At 40.0% G+C, this 17,204-nt stretch overlaps 1 protein-coding gene across 3 annotated transcripts; it reads left to right on the top strand.

The window, feature by feature from the left end:
- The first annotated feature begins 636 nt into the window (after nt 1-636).
- SLC38A2 (solute carrier family 38 member 2) lies at nt 637-14,478 on the top strand. Of its 3 annotated transcripts, XM_016201183.2 has the most exons (16): nt 637-841; nt 1,967-2,163; nt 2,450-2,531; nt 2,683-2,798; nt 5,369-5,442; nt 5,545-5,637; nt 5,762-5,843; nt 7,457-7,539; nt 7,955-8,013; nt 8,107-8,271; nt 8,906-8,985; nt 9,094-9,194; nt 9,768-9,892; nt 10,245-10,389; nt 10,502-10,599; nt 11,359-14,478. In XM_016201183.2, exons 2-16 carry the CDS (start codon nt 2,048-2,050, stop codon nt 11,455-11,457), a joined length of 1,518 nt encoding a protein of 505 aa, XP_016056669.2. In that variant the 5' UTR covers nt 637-841; nt 1,967-2,047; the 3' UTR covers nt 11,458-14,478. The 3 variants fall into 3 exon arrangements, with proteins under 3 accessions (XP_016056669.2, XP_087670831.1, XP_016056671.2); XM_087814705.1 differs by lacking the exons at nt 637-841; nt 2,683-2,798 and having other exon boundaries at nt 2,073-2,163; XM_016201185.2 differs by lacking the exons at nt 637-841; nt 1,967-2,163; nt 2,683-2,798 and adding an exon at nt 2,197-2,354.
- The last annotated feature ends 2,726 nt before the right edge of the window (nt 14,479-17,204 follow it).

Genomic DNA, 17,204 nt, shown 5'->3' on the forward strand with positions numbered 1-17,204 from the left:
CACCCACCTCATCGGCCAGTGCTAAAGAGCGAAAGCCGGTCTAGGTGAAGAAAGAACAGAAACCGACCACGGAGACAACGTTGCCGAGGGGTGGGGGGGAAAGAACCCATGTAAATCGCAAAAACAACAGGCAGGAAAGGGTTGAGTGGGCGGAATGTGTCCCCAAAAAAGCCTTGAGTAGAAAGCAGAGTGCTGGTAGCACCGACGGAAGGGAATTTGAAGACGGCTCCTTAAGGACGAACGCGTACGTGGGGCACCAGGCGGGGCTGAAATGAATAGGAAAGCGCGGGGCGGGGGGACCTGCCCAGGCTGACCGGGGAGCTGGAGAGAGCAGCGGTTGGCGTTCCGGGAGGCTGCGGGGGCCCGGGGGCGGGGCGGGCGCCGAGTCCTCCGCCGGCGTGGGGGCGGGAGTCGCGGGAATGGGCCGGACCTGCGGGCCGGGGCGGGCCCGGGGCCTAGCCCAGGTGGTGTTGACAAAGAGAGCACCCGGAGGCCCCGCCCCGCCTGGCGCGTCCGCGCCGGCCGCTTTAACCAGCCGCTCTCGCCGCCGCTCGGGAGTCCCGCAACGTAGCTGTGCCGGAGCACTTTGCCCTGCGCCGCCCGCGGCAGCCCGACCACGCGTTCTCGCACGCTCGCGCCTTTCCATTGAGGCGGCGGACGCCGGACCATTGGGGGGCAGCTTGCCATTTCCTTTTTTTATTAAAATTATTTTTTCTGCTTATTGTTGGGGATTTTTTGTTTTGTTTTCGATTTTTTTTAAATTTTTTTTTTTTTCCGCTGAGAACAACCTACTGAAGGCGTTTGTGTGGCATTCCGGGATTCAGGAGCGGAGACCACTGAGGTAAAAGGGCGCTGGGGTGTCTCAAAGGGAGCCAGGCCCGGGCGGGAGTGGGGGAGGGGCGCCCGGGAGGGGCCGCGGCGGGAAGGCAGCTGCGGGGGTCGTTTCTCCCCCCCCCGCCCCCCCATGGGCGGGCGGTTACTGTCGGCGGGGCCGGCCTTAGACCCCGGCCCACCGGGGGGGTTCGCCGCCCACCTTCGCCTGGGGGAGGGTGTGCGGCGCGGGGGCCGCCTGCCCGCCCGGAGCGGAACCGCATTCTCCCGTTAGGGGGAGGGGTGCCAGCCAGGCCCGCGTCTCTGTTGCGGCAAGTCTTGTGACTGATTTGCATCCATAAAAATAATTAAATCCAGGGTGTCTGGAATTTGGGGGCGCGGAGGTGGGTCTAGGCTTTTAGTAGGGTGGCAGAGGCCACGATTGGGGAAGACGGGCCGAGGACGTTTGACAATCGTAGATCGATATTGCATCAGTTTTCGTTCCCGGTATAGGAGTGGCCGGCGGGGCGAAGCGCTCGCCAGCCAAATGCCAGCGGACTTGAGTGCTCCAGGGCACGAGCGTGCGCGTGTAAACAAACCCGCAGCGCTCGTGGAAACGGGTGTTACCGTCCCCGGCCCGCCCGCCGCGGACTCCGTCAGCCTTTCCGCCCCTCCAGTGGGCTAAGCGCCGCAGGGACATTCCCCCCTCGGGGGGCTCCGGGCGAGAGGGACGGGTTACTCGGCCGCGCTGTTGAAATGCTAGGAACGGGGAGCTGGCTGCGCGCCTGGGCGGCGTGCACCCCTAGCCAGTGCCTGGGTGGGCCGTGTGCCCTGGTGCCCGGGCGCGACCGCCGGCTGCGGGGTAAAGCAGCAGACCTCCCCGCACCCCTCCCGATCTCGGAGAGGGGGGGGCCACTAAAATCCGCTGAGAGGCCTCGGGGTTGGAAGGGCCCGGGACCTCGGCCCGCGGCGGCCCCATCTTTGTTCTCGGCGGCTTCGCCGTCTGTACTTTTCCAAAGCCCCTCGGCGCGCCCGGGCCCCTCGAGCTGGTACTTTTCCACTCGCCTCGGATGAATCAGCCGCCTGCGCCGCCCGCCGGCGTCACGTGACGAGCGGGCGCTGCGGGTCTGACGCGCCGCCTCTCCCCTCTTCGCAGGCAGCTCGCCGGCCCGGGCCCCGCAACAGACAAAAGGAGTCCAGTGTTCCTCGAAGCCTCTGAGTCCTCCCGGTGCCCAGCATGAAGAAAGCCGAAGTGGGAAGGTTCAACATTTCCCCGGATGAGGACAGCAGCAGCTACAGTTCCAACAGTGACTTCAACTACTCCTACCCCACCAAGCAAGCTGCTCTGAAAAGGTGGGACGAGTGTCCTTTGTAAAATGCGGCTTGTGCGAGTGCGGGTTTCTTCGGAGACTCTGCTTCTGTTCCTTTAATTTACTGTAGCGTTTGGAGAGGGATGTCTGAAAGCGTATCCGGTTGTCTTATTGCAATGACAGTATCTGGCGTGAAAGTCGACTCCTACTTAAAACTTACGTATTTAAATAAAGGTGTGTGATAACCGAAGGGCTGTTTTGTGTTAAAGCATTCCAGGGTATATTTTGATCCAACCTAAGATTTCCCTTTTTCTTTTTTCCTTTCGCAGCCATTATGTAGATGTAGATCCTGAAAACCAGAACTTTTTACTTGAATCGAATTTGGGGAAAAAGAAGTATGAAACAGACTTCGTAAGTTAAAAATAATAATAACTTGTGTGTCTGTGGCTTTATGGAGTTAAAGAATAGTTTTACTTTTAGATTTCAAATCTAACTTGCCCAAAGCTGGTTTTCTCCATTTAATTATTGTTATATGTTTGGTTATCGTTTTCCCTCTATGTAGCATCCAGGTACTACTTCCTTTGGAATGTCAGTATTTAATCTGAGCAATGCGATTGTGGGCAGTGGAATCCTTGGGCTTTCTTATGCCATGGCTAATACTGGAATTGCTCTTTTTATGTAAGTATGTGTAAGTAGTGAGTCTGCCATGCAGGGCAGTTCATATGATGATAGAACGTGTTTTGGCTCCAGAAACTGACTTGAAAATCATTCGCTTAAAATTTTAAATATGAGAAATCAAAAAATATTTTATTCTGGTATATAATCGCATATCAAGAAAGCCAATTAGGAAAAAATAGGACAATTAAAACTGATAAGACAGAAGTCTTTAAGTCAATAGAAATAGCTAAGACATTTTTCACAGGGGTGAATATTTCAAAGGAACTATTGATAAATCCAGGGTAGTTAGAAATTTTGTTCTAGCAAACTGAAGCAAAAAAAAGTAAAGCATAGTACTTCAATCAGTTTGGTAAATTGACATGATCTCCCCGAGGACCTGTAGCCCCTGCGTGCATGACAAAAACAATTACTTTTTAAAAAATATATAAGATGTGGTAGTATTTGCCTAACCTGAAATATGTTTGTTTTAAGAAAACTGAGTCATAAAGCAGCTGAAAAGCAACCCATATGTGTTTTATGGCTTGTTTATATTTATTCCAGATCTGTGTGATTGCCATAGCAAAAAATTAATATATTTTAATTAGTATCTGCTTTTAAATGTTTTTTTCTTAATTGTCAAGTTAGAATTGGCTACTTCTGTGCTTTCCAGCATGTATACCTGGAATAGAATTTTGGAGCTAAGAAAACTTTAGAGAAAGTGGTTAACCATTGTGGGGTTACTGACCCTTGGAGAATATAGTAGAAAGTATGGGCCTTATTTCCAAAACGACAGTAAAGTTGAGCATACATTTTCAATGATGTTTATGTCGTAGGTATTAAGTTTAAGTACCTTTGGGCTTCTGGCTAAGTCAGTTTCTGTGGAAGATGTATGATCGATTTTGTTGTACAGATGAAGAAAGATGGAATTGTCCCTTTGTGACACGTACACTTTTTGTTAGCTGACTGGTGCCTTCTCCAGCAGAATAGAAATTCATGAAAAGAAAAGCAGACCTTTGCAATGTTCTGCTTTTTGGTGAAGTTCCACGCTGAAATTAAGCACAGTTTGAGCTTTGAAAGCCAGGATTCAGTCAGCTTGCTTCATTAACCATGAGGCTTTTGAGACCTCTTGCTAAAGTGAAGGGCCAGGAATTTACATAGAAAGGACCCTAGACTTTCAGAGTTTTTAGTGGGAAAATTGAATGGCATCCTTGTTAAGTATTTGAAAGCCTTCCTAACTCTTACTATAAAAACTGGAGGCAGTTTTTAAGTGGGATTCTAGTGCAGTATTTACCTCGCATGTCTGTTTCATAAGTGAAACCACAATTCTGATATATTAGCCTTGTACTTTGGAAATTATACTTTAATAGGGTCTCTGTGTTTGGTGATTATGGTTAAATAGTATCTGGAGTGCTAAAGTGAGTTTCGAATCTGTCAGTGTTTTACTCTGCAGCTAACCTTATCAAGTAGAATCAATCTTGAGGTTGAAAGAGAGCTCGAAGGTTCTGAAGTCCATCCCTCATTATCATTTCAGTGTAAGAGAAAAGAAGACTGAATTTGTCAGTACACTTTGAAAATTGTTTTTGATTAAACCAATACCTTTGTCTAGTTAGAGGTGAGGCTGATGATGTTATTTCCCACCTCAGATTAGACCCCATAAAACTTTTGGCATTAGAAGAGCAGTTTGACGTCACCACCTATCTTTAACTAACAGACGTCAGTTTCTTTACCAGACCTTATATGGTACTGTATTCCATTTGCTCATACAGAATAAAAAAAAAACAAAAAAAACGTGAGTGTCTTCATTTGCAGAGTTTCCTGTGAGCTTCCCTGATTTCCATATGTTGCTCCTTTTACTAAGAAGAAATTTATATTTTTCTTGGCTTGCCCTGGGGGAAGCTGAAATGAGAGAGAGCCTGTGCCCTAAAGGAAAACATTCAGGAACCTTAGTCCCTCTCTGTTCTTTTTTTTTCCCCACCCTGTTCCAGAGAGGATATAGCCTAGACAGTTGGACTAATAAGCCTACTTGTTCTATCTAGCACAGGCATTGTTTAACTGTGATAGTGCTGGGCCTGTATTCCATACCATGGGATGCAATATATATTGTCACATTGGTTACTTCTCTGATTTGTGCTATCTCAGTTGGATTTCAAAAGTACCTTGTAGGCTGGGTTTCCTGGCAGGCATTACCACCATTTTACAGGTAAAATGAACTATTAAAGTACAGATAAGTGGCAAGTATGCAGCTAATTATTATGGTGCCAGAATCAAATTATAGGTCCATAACTCCACCACTTTAAAGTTTGGCTTTCCAGTGTCTCCCTACATGTTTTGTTCAGTGTGTAAACCCCTGCTCTTACCAGTACTGTAGAACCTATTCTATTACCTGAGATATGATGCATGTTTTTAGGGCCAGGTAAGAGAATATGTTGACACTCTAGCTTAGGACAGTGTCGTTCTCGAGGGCATTCTATCTAGCACAAGAAATGTTAGGACAAGTTGCATATTTAATGTTCAAATAACAACCCAAAAGAATTGTCTTTAAATAAAGCTGTGCTTGTTTATAACCCTGCACCTTTTCTCTCTCTCATCAGAATTCTCTTGACATTTGTGTCAATATTTTCCCTGTATTCTGTTCATCTCCTTTTGAAGACTGCCAATGAAGGAGGTATGGTAGCATTCTTGGTATTTCTAAAACAATTATGCCTGTCATGATTATGTTTCCCATATAAAATACTTGCTTCATGCTTCTGTGTTCTTCAAATTATAGGGTCTTTATTATACGAACAATTGGGACAAAAAGCATTTGGATTGGTTGGAAAGCTTGCAGCCTCTGGATCAATTACAATGCAGAACATTGGAGGTAAGAATTTTTTAAAAGGTGATTTGGTAGACTTTTTGCTTTGTGTAGCAGAGTGGTGACACGTTACTTTTGGTGTCACGTGTCACATTTTGCACTTGTAATGGTATAATTTTTTTCCCTCCAGCTATGTCAAGCTACCTCTTCATAGTGAAATATGAGTTACCTTTGGTGATCAAGGCATTACTGAACATTGAAGATACAACTGGGTAGGTGCTAAGTAAGGTTGCTCATAAGAAACAATTCTAATCTAAAATGGTTAGAGACATTTTATCAAAGTTGGATACAAAACGATTATCCATAAATTACTGTAAATGTTATTGATGAAACAGAACTTTTGAGAATGAAAGGCCAAAGGTCTACACCATAGCTAGTCCTATAACTCTGGATAATTCATTTCTAATCTACATGTAAAAACAGATTTTCTAAACTTTTCTCTATATTTACTCTTTTTAAGAAATTATAGCTGAATAACACATACCTTAGCCTACATTAGGACTGCCGCTTTGAATTACATTAAAAACCAATTCCTGTCTGCTTTTCACAAATTAAAAGTGTTTAAAACTTAATCTATTTAAAATGTGTATTACCAGAAAATGTATGACCATTTTGTGGAATTTTTATTCTACTAGCAAAGTTACTCATGCCAGGGGACTAACAGATTTTTATCTAAAGTAAACATTGGGGAAGATAATTTACTTCCCCACTTACTGGCAGCCCTTTATCTCAAAAAACAGAGGTGTTGTGGTTATCTCCATGCTTTAGAAATTTATTTTAGTAATCTGATTTTTGTTTTTTAAATATATCTATATTGATTTCAGAGAGAGGAAGGGAGAGAGAGATAGAAACATCAATGATGAGAGAGTCGCCATTGATCGCCTGCCTCCTACACGCCCCCAACTGGGGAACGAGCCTGCAACTCAGGCATGTGCCCTGACCTGCGAATCGAACCTCGATCTCCTGGATCCTAGGTCAATGCCCAACCACTGAGCCACGCCTGGCCGGGCAGTAATCTAATCTTTAGATACTAGTTTTCTGTTGGGCCTTTGTTGCTGAAGTGAGTGGAGTAGAATTCACCAGGCAATTAGAATTTAAAATAGTGATTTAAAAGAGAGGGTATAGTTAATTACCTAAAAAGGAAAAATATTGCTAGAACTTTTAGGACTTATGGGTAATATTTTCTCTTCAGAAGGGATTTTTGACTATTTTGGAGTTAAGGTGGGTCAAGGTATTAAAGCATACTCTTGACATCCTGGAATAAGTCCTGGTTTGGGGATTGGGTTTTATTGTTTTGCTTTTGCCTATGTATCTTATCTAAATATGAAAAAATTTCCTTGTTGAAGTATTTCATATGTACACTTGCTAACAAATTTCTGAAAGAAGCTTGTTTTAAAATTTTCTTGTTTCTAGCATTAAAAATTGCAAGCCAAAGCTATGACAAAGTTGGTGTGCAATTTTTCTGAAAATGTTCAAAGATAAGATTACTGACTTAACAGTACCTCTTTGTTCTCTATATTAGTAGCAAGTATTTAAGAAGTATTTCATGTTATGAATCAGCTGGCAGCCTTCCCAGAGCAAACAGTGGGACAAAAGTTACACTGTTTCATACCCCATTTCTAACCTGAGTGAATATTCATCCAGCATACAAAATTTGAGATTTATTCCTGTTTTTAGACTTTTTGAATAAGTGATACTTCCAAACCTATCTTTTTTGTGTGTGTTTTTATAGTATTTGTATAAAGTGAGTTCTGAAAGAAGATGTATATATTCTTCTGAGAATATTGTGACTGGTTTGACCTTGTGTTTCTTTTCTTTAATTCAGACTGTGGTATCTGAACGGCGACTATTTGGTCCTGCTGGTGTCATTGGTGCTCATTCTTCCTTTGTCACTGCTGAGAAATTTAGGTGAGCAAACCCATCTCTAGACTTGAAATGATCCTATCACCAGCTAACTGGCTTTCTCTTAATAGACATTGAGCTAAAAAGCTCTAAACACATATCTTTGGGAGTTGCAGCATACTAACCTCCATAGGTCTTTCAAAATCCTAGCACATTCACTAGCAAGGTACCAAAATATGTTGCTCACATTTTATAGTTTATTATACTTTGTAAATAATAATACAAGATGGATGAAAGTTTTTATTATTTTAGTAACTAGTAACTATTTTTAAGTAATTCTATAGCTTAGTATATAAGAATTAAAAACAATATTGGAACCATACAAGTCTTTCAAGCAGAATTGAGTTATTTACTAGGGAAAAATATATTTGCTCTAAACCTATTTCATTAAATTAACATTCCCCCCCCCTCCCTCCCCCAGGATATTTGGGATATACCAGTGGCTTTTCCTTGTTATGTATGCTGTTCTTTCTGATTGTGGTAGGTATAACTTCTTTAAAGCTAGAAATTTTTTGTTTTTATAAGCCCTGTCACATTATTCAGTTTAACACATGAAAAATAATATATTTTCAGGTGATTTGCAAGAAATTTGAGATTGCTTGTCCTTTTGAAGATTATTCATTGATTAGTGAGGCAGTGAATATGACCTTCATACAGCCAACAGTTTTAGTACCTCATATGGCATTTAACATGACTGATGATTCTTGCAGACCACATTATTTTACCTTCAACTCACAGGTAACTAAATATAATCTTTATTTTCTGAAAGGAAGATTTTAGGGGGGAAAAAGAGGGAAACTACTGGAAATTTTAACATAATTCCCAACGTAAAGGGAGGAGGGGTGAGAACTGCTCTTTAGAAAACATGATTAGCTTATTATTGAGGGCTGAGAAGAAAAAACACTGGTTTATGTCTTAAAATAGAATTTTAAAATGCCTGGCCTGTGTGTCTCAGTGGTTGAGCATCGACCTATTAATCTGGAGATCCACGGTTCCATTCCGGTCACGGCACATGCCCTGGTTTTGGGCTCAATCTCCAGTAGGGGGCGTGCAGGAGGCAGCTGATCGATGATTTTCTCTCATCACTGATGTTTCTATCTCTCCCTCTCCCTTCCTTTCTCTGAAATCAATAAAAATATTTTTTTTAAATAGATTTTAAACTGAAATAATCATGATAATGGACACATTCAGAAGTTAGGATACTGATCACATATAGTGAACAAATTAGAAGATTAGAATCTAATTATGTAAGGAAAATTAATTATTTTAGCTTTTGATTATAAGATTAGTTGATATAAAATATAAGTTGCAGAACTGTGGTAACACAAGTTTGTTACATTAGGATATTGAGTATATTTTTATATCTTTGCAGACCGTCTATGCTGTGCCAATTCTGACCTTTTCATTTGTCTGTCATCCTGCTATTCTTCCCATTTATGAAGAGCTGAAAGAGTGAGTTCTGTACCTATTTTCATATAGATTTATTGGAAAAATATGATTTGATTACTGCTGTAACTACTGCTAATATATATTTTTGTATTTTTCTTTAAATTTACATAGCCGCAGCCGTAGGAGAATGATGAATGTATCCAAGATTTCATTTTTTGCTATGTTTCTCATGTACCTGCTTGCTGCCCTCTTCGGATACTTGACATTTTATGGTAAATAATGTCTGGTTTACAAAAAAAAAAAAATTACATTGTGAAATGAAATTGATACTTTGATATGTATAACTCTAATTACTTAAAAATTCAGTCTGTTTTAGTATATTTCATTAGTGATGAGAAATAGAATTTAGAGCTTAGACTTTCCTATAGTATATTTAATCAGTAATTTCTACAATCCAGGTTTAAAAGTATATCATTTGTCATCTGATGCCATTTTTATATGATGTACTTACATCTAAGTTCATCCTACCTATCTCCTCCCATCACTTTCAAATTATACAAGACACACAAACTGTAAGCCAAACCATGGGATTTAGCTGTTTAGCTCCTGTTGTTTTTAATGGGGGTCATGGGGCTAAATCTCTACTTGGTATTTAGAAATATTTTCCTTCAATGTTATTTTAATTGCATTAACCCTAATTCCAAATTAATCTTATTAGCCTCTTAGTTGGTAGTCATTTTGTGAGTAGCTAATAACTTCGGTGCAAATTTTGCCACAAGTTAGACTTTCTACCTATCTTCAGAGAAAATAGCACTCTTAAAAGTTTGTTTTTTCTTTCTCCACAGAAAACGTTGAGTCAGAATTGCTTCACACCTACTCTAATGTCATGGGAGCTGATATCCTCCTTCTCATTGTCCGTTTGGCTGTGTTAGTGGCCGTCACCCTGACAGTTCCAGTCGTTATTTTCCCAGTAAGTAATCACTTGCTCTCTTTTCAGTAGGAATGAGTTTAAAGGTGAAGATTTGTGAGATTTTTATCTTCTGGGAGAAGGGAAACACCACTAAAGCATTACTGAGTTGATGGGTTTTTTGAAGGGGCTTTTTAAAATACTTTGTAAATTTTCAAAACATTTTAGGGCATGTTTTCCATAATTGTAGATATTAAGTGATCTTTCAGGATTCAAATGTTTAGAAAACAGCAGAAGAGGTGGCACAATTTTATCATTTAAATAGCTGCTTGCTTTTAGATAGATTTTCTATTTGGGTTTTTTATTCATTAAAGCTGGAACTTTAACTTGTTTATCTGTTTGTTTATTTTTGCAGATCCGGGGTTCCATAACTCACTTATTTTGCTCAACAAAAGATTTCAGCTGGTGGCGTCATAGTCTCATTACAATATCCATCTTGGCATTTACCAATTTGCTTGTCATTTTTGTCCCGACTATTAGAGATATCTTTGGTTTCATTGGTAAGTTTTAGAAAGTATCAAGGTTGACTTAAATATCAGGAATTTTAAGGTTAAAAAATGGATGACAAGTGATTTATTGAATTCTCAAGAAATGGTAAATATTCTTTTCCAGGTGCATCTGCAGCTGCTATGTTGATTTTTATTCTTCCATCTGCCTTCTATATCAAGTTAGTTAAGAAAGAAACTATGAAATCTGTACAAAAGATTGGGGTGAGTAAGATTATGACTATAGAAACAGTAATCTTTCAATATCAGAAATTCCTCAACTGATTTTAATTTTAGTCTCTTAGCTATCATTTGTTATAGTTTCACTTTTAAGTTTCTAGTAAATGTTTCTATAACAGTGTGCTTCACAAATGAAAGATTGGGGGCAAGGAGGTGGAAGAGTTTGCCTTCTAATACATGCTTAAGTTAATTGCAAGAAAGTTATTAGATATTATAGAGATAGAGTATAAAGTGTAAAGATACTTTTCTTAGCTTTAAGTATTTGTTGAACCAGTATTTGGGGGGCTGCCTGTTGTATGACAGGCACTTAAATGGGCCTTGAGTATATAAAAGAGAAAAAGATGGCATGTTTAGTCAAGCAAGATAGACCATGATACGTTAAGTGTAAATGATTCTGGTGGGTCTATTAAGAAAAAGACTGCTTTTCAGTCCTTATTAATACTCTACGAACATTCTAGTCTAAAGTACTAGAATTGTAAGAGACTTATTTACCTTTTCATTTGGAAAGAATGAAATTTAAAAGTGAAATTTTGAAGCTTTCAGAGGTAATTATTTTGTATTATAGATGACCCCTTGATTACTTAAAATCATTTAAATATTTTTATAGCAAGGTGAAACTGTAGCTCTATAAAATATTGTCGTAATTTTAGTAATCATAAGCCCATTTTTAAAAGTAGAAAGAGGAATGTTGAACATATAAGTTTTGTTCCTTGCTGATCAGCATTCTCTGTGTGCTTATTGCAGGCTTTGCTCTTCCTGTTAAGTGGTGTAGTGGTGATGATCGGAAGCATGGCCTTGATTATTCTGGATTGGGTACACAATGCCAAGGAAGGTGGCCATTAACTGCCACCACTAAAACTTCAATAATCCATTTGATGCCAGTGTTGAGTCAACTCTCAGCTACTATGAAATTTCACCTAATGTTTTCAGTTTCACTTCCTTTTGAAGTGCAGATTCCTCACTGGTTCTTCTGAGTGCAGAATAAGGGAACTCTTTTTGGTTTTTTTTGGTTTTTTTTTTAAAGGAACTATTCTGTATGATAGAAATGGACATTAACAACAAAACCACGAGTCTCGGGTTAATGGAAGTGACAATTTTATTCCATTCCAGAGAATGGACGAACTCTTTTATCAAGCCACATGTTTGGCTGTGTCATTGTTTAACTTGGATATTTTATGGTTTTACTTGAATGTGCCTAATGGAACCATTTGATGTGAGAAACAATTCTTAATTTACAGCAAAGTATTGAAATAACCATTGAGAAAAACACTATTATTTTTTGTACCAAAAATACTGAAAGACCTCAGAAGTACTATTTTACTTTTAAAAGATGCTTTTTTTGAACATTGTCCAAAAATGGTTGTCAATAAATTCCGTAAAAAAATTTTCATTGGTGTTTAAAAACAAATATGAGTATTATGAAATGAATTGCCTTTTTGTAGGCATAATAAGCCAAATACTTTTTTTATCCAAAATGATTTTTAGACAAAATGATGTAATGACTAATTGTACTATGAGTAGGAGCATAGTTTTTTTTCCATTCAAACTTCACCCTTCAAGGATAATTGACGGCTTATTGTTATACCAAATCAGATGAACTCTGTTCATCGTTTTTCTTCTGTGTTCCCAAATAATTTAGTTCATTCAGACAAATATTTATGGCTTCAGTCTATTAGAGCAGAAGATTATACAGATATTTCTGTGGGAAGTAAAGTAACTAATTTTGAGGTACCAAATAGTGCAATTGGGTAAAACAGGGTTTATTCAGTTGCATCTGTTTCCAGAGCTGGATTGACAGCTCTGGTGTTTTTGGGCCAGCCCTTTTTTGACATTGCTTCCAGCAGTGGAAAATGGGCATTTGGTGGCTATGTAAGCCAAAACTATTCTATCTAGAGTACGACTTTTCAAAATGCTCATCTGCTACTGGAGGTGTGAATTACTTGATACTATATGGCTTAGTCGTGTTCATGTTTTGTCTACAGTAGAGGTCTGATCCACAGGTTACACCGGTATTTGGGATAATACTAAGTTCTCTTCATATAGGCCACTGGGTTTCTCATGCAGTAAGGTTTTTTTAAAAACTTACTTGCACTGAATTGTCATCTCATTCTTGTACAACATAGAATTATTTGTTTACATCCAACAAATGGTTAGCTAGGGAAAACAGTGCAACCTGAGTGTAAGTAGTTGGTCCAACTGCATGTTCACCCTTCCATGTAAATTGCAGTTAGAACTGAAAAAATTACTTGGCTTTTAAGAGCACATTTATTGTACGTTATGGTGTATGGTGAATATATTATTAAATAATGTGGTACTTTGTTCATTAGGCATAATGTCCAAAATCTAATACATAATTCCATTAGTGGTTGAGGGAAGCAAATAATGAAATCATCAGTTGGTCATCTGGCTGTTAAAGGTTTTCTCTTGAACTAAACATTTTTAGTTCTAGGCAAGGGCCAGAAATGTGGCGGACATGGTTTTTGTTACGCATTCTTGTATTATATGTGACTAGTTTATAGACCAGGTATGTCTTTCTGTACTTAAAGACCCTTGTGGAACTGGAAGACGTCTTGTAGTGCTACATTGGTGAAACCAATGGTCTATTTTTGTTTGTTTCTACAAAAATAAAGTAATTGGGGACCATCTAGAAAGGCAGTGAGAAGGTGGATTCTACAGCACTGCTTTCATTTAATTGGGCTTTTGGTACTCCCTTCGAATCCAGAACCTCACCTCTAGTTCAGACCAAGAATTGGCACTTCTGCTTGAGTTCCTGGAAGAATTGCTGATTTTGTATCTAAGGTCTATCAGAGAATACCAAGTAAAGAGCCATTTTCTACAGTTTACATCCTTCCACGTGGGAGGAAATACCCTGTCAACCAGGAAAGAATGGAAAAAAGTCCTTACAGCAAATTGATGTGGGGGGCTCATCTAATTTTCATTGGCTGTTTGAGGTTCAAAATCAGCTGCCTAGGGTAAATTCCATTGCATGATTTTCTTGGAGCTAGCTTGTCTGTCTTGAGGTTCCTGAACAGTGAATTCCCATTAATAAGCAGTCTTCAGTATTAAAACCACTGTCTTGTCACCTCATTTTGCATTACTGTCTTCCGTGGATGTTTCAGTTATAACTGTAATGTTATTTATAGAACAGCATTAATCCATTAAAGCTAACCTATTTTTCAATATTTATGATAATCTATGTATATACATTGTCTGTCCATATGTATTTGTAAATAGGTTGTATATAATTCCATAGGTCAGGTTTGGGTCTTGGGTTCAAGTGTATATATTCCTGTAACTTTCTTAACTGCATTTTGATGAATTCACATTATGTATATCTAAGAATTGTCCCAAAATTACCTGTACAGAGATGTCAATATAAACAAATTGATAAATTGTGTAAACACTAAAAATTTTAAATATTGTTTAAATTGTATTTGCAATAAACAGACTGGTTGACCATTACATTTTTTTTTTCCATGAAAACTTGGTGCAAGTTCAGCTCTCTTATTTAAATTTTAAAAAGGTCTAAATTTTCAAAATGCAGTAATCAAAATGTGATCTAGTGTAATTAGGTACGTGCCCTTGGCAGGAATCGAACCCGGGACCCTTCAGTTCACGGGCCGATGCTCTAACCACTGAGCCATACCGGCTAGGGCTATTGTTCTGAAATCAAATGTGATCTAGTGTAAGGAAAGACCTTTGAGAACCTAGGTGTGTTACTCTTATGTATATAATGTAAAAATCCCCCCTGTACTGTTAGAGGCCAACAATTCCAGTATGACTTGTTGGCAGAGAGTGCTACACCGTTTCAATGAAACAATGTATGTTTTAACTGAACTAAAATAAATACATGCTTAATCCTGAGTAGCAGTGTTTTCTTTGGGGTAATGGGATCAGCAGTGTCTGATGTATTTTGCCAGGACAGTACCTAGCATTTAGGTCCATGTGTTAGTGATTATATAATGATGAAGAAAAAACAAAAGTTCTGCTTTTAAATTCCTAAAGATTAGAAATTTACAAAGTGTGAAGAGAAATGAAAAACACTAAAAGTAATCACAAGGACCCAGGCTTAGATCTGCTGTAAGTAGGCCAATAGTGCATCAGAATCACCTGGGAAGTTTTTTTAAAATGCAGCTTTCTGAAGCGTGTCTGGAGGGCCACCCAGAATTTTTCCCTCAGAAAGCTACCCAGGTGGTAACTAATGCACAGTTAAAATTAAGGGGTGCTGAAACTGGCCTGGGAGGTCAGATTAGTTCCACTTTGGTGAATTAGCAAAGGAGAGGAAGTGCTGGAGAGGAATGGACAAGCTGATGGGTGTGTAGGTGCACCTGAGTGACACTAGATGTGAAGATTACAGAGATACAGGGTAACTCAGGTGTGGCCTACTGATGGCCTTAAAAGCTTAGGGCTCCTAAAGAGAGTTATCCAAAGGTGAAAGGAAAAGGCGTTAGCACAGAACAGCAGGTGTACCTGGGAGTGGTTCCAAAGGCAAGGGGGTTCTGAAACAAATACCCATTATCAACATTGGTCAAGTGGAAAGAAATTATTTGTGAGTAGAAAGTGCAGCAGGATTTGAGCAACAAAGTTGCTCATCTGAGAAGCTTTGAACACCTTCCGTGTACAACTAAGATGCCCATGGGAGGGAAAGAGGGTAGGGTTATGTGTCAGACTTGGTGATTTTATTTTTTTCTTAAATATGTTTTTATTGATTTTAGAGTGGCAGGGAGGGAGAAGGAGAGAGAAGATAGAAACATCCATGAGAGGTCATCTGCCTCCTGCACGCCCCTTAGTGGGGATTGAGCCCACAACCCAACCATGTGCCCTGACTGGGAATGGAACTGGCAACCTCCTCAACCAACTGAGCCACACTGGCTGGGCCAGACTTGGGTTTTAACAAAATCTGTACACTTTCAATAAAACCATTTTTTAAAAACGATACCAAAATGAACCAGAAAGCCAATTTATTAATCTAAAATTAGAAATAGATTTAATGGGTAGGTCCACTCGGGAGACGAAAAGACAGTTTTATAAACAGGCAGCCAGCTATTCCCAAGAGATTTTCAGTAAGCCTGAGGAATAATCTAGAAACATTTCTACTAAACCAGAACTGTTTGCCTTGACTTGGAAATAATCTTACCTGGAGAACTGGCTTACTTAAGTTTCTGGTAACAAAGTAAAGAAAATCCTTTTAAACTAGCTTAAGCAAAAATGGTAACAGAGGGAGAGAACTTCTTTGAAGGAGAGTGGAGTACCTCCGGGAAAAGTTAAACGGGCCTCCAAAGGGTCAAACACAATTTGTCCTAGAGACCTCAATGGTGGAAGTGTGTGAGATTTCACTACAGCGCTCTGCGGTTAGATTCTGAGCAGTTTCTCCAGCCAACTCCTCAGGATAAACATTGGTAAGTAATGGATGCTGATCTTTAACATAGCCAGATGGACATGGCTGCCAGGACCCACTCCAGTGGTTAGGAGAATAGTTCTCAGAGAAGTGAAATAGTCATGGGCTGTAAATTGGGTGGTCAGCCCTGGCCAGTGTGGCTCAGTGGTTAGAGCATTGGCCCATGCACCGCAGGGTCACAGGTTTGATTCCCAGTCAAGGACACGTACCTGGGTTGCGGGTTCAATCTCCAGCCCCGGTGGGGCACGTGCGGGTGGCAGCCAATCTATGTGTCTCTCTCACATCGATGTTTCTCTCTCCCCCCCACCTCCTTCCCTTTCTTCTACTCTCTCTGAAAATCAATGCAAATATCGTTGGGTGTGGATTAACAGTAACAACAAAAAACTGTCCCAGTTTTAGCACTGGAAGTGCATCCTGGGAAACTCCTCCGTCCAACCAAACTGGGGGTGGTTGGTCATCCTAGTTAGGAAGGCATGCCAAAAAAGCAGTGTCTAATAAAATAACCTAGAGATACCGATAAACTCATTTCCTTTGGATTTTCTTTTTCTAGACATCCAGGTGGAACCCCAGTTTTCTTTTATGACTTTGCCCCAACTCAATGGATTACAGCTTCCTCAAATCACTATTTTTTCTGTGTCCCCCTGCCCCCATCAGAGTTGTAAGATTCATAAGAGTAAGCATCTGATTTTCTATTAATTTTTCCCCAACAGTCCTAATAGTCTCTAGCAAATAGTACATAAATCCTCAACATAATTTGTTGAGTGAATAAATATGCTCTTCATTTCCTATAACAGTTGACACAAGGCTCAAAATTTTAAGAGTTTACTAAATGCCTACAAAAGAAATACAGCAAATACCATGAAATTACACACTGATACAGTTCATGTCTCTTCAACCAGAGGCCTACCTACAAGAGAGACTTTCTTGTCCAGCCTATGATCCGCCTCCAGGTGGCAGAAGCCCTCTTTACCCTCTACCGTCTACTGCATGCCAGTGATTTTTTAGTTGTGAAATCCTTTTTCAAATCCTAGGCAGATTTGGTTGCCCTCCACATATTGTGAGGGAAAATACACAATGAGTGTGGTTGCTTACTACTTCTGTCTTCAAGGGAACCAGGAGTGAACCTTGGCCAACTCCTGGGACTGTGGCCCTCAGAATGCTTTTTATGTTAGTGATTGATGATTTTGTTACA

The sequence above is a fragment of the Miniopterus natalensis genome, chromosome 2 (assembly GCF_054644295.1).
Source record: "Miniopterus natalensis isolate mMinNat1 chromosome 2, mMinNat1.hap1, whole genome shotgun sequence".
NCBI lineage: Eukaryota > Metazoa > Chordata > Mammalia > Chiroptera > Miniopteridae > Miniopterus > Miniopterus natalensis.

Bases quoted from the DNA above. Each gene is read 5' to 3' on its own strand.
- SLC38A2 (XM_016201183.2), top strand. From the start codon at position 2,048: ATGAAGAAAGCCGAAGTGGGAAGGTTCAACATTTCCCCGGATGAGGAC. The intron at 5,844-7,456 runs GTAGGTGCTAAG...TCTTTAATTCAG, and splicing joins AACATTGAAGATACAACTGG to ACTGTGGTATCTGAACGGCG. The intron at 9,893-10,244 runs GTAAGTAATCAC...TTATTTTTGCAG, and splicing joins TTCCAGTCGTTATTTTCCCA to ATCCGGGGTTCCATAACTCA.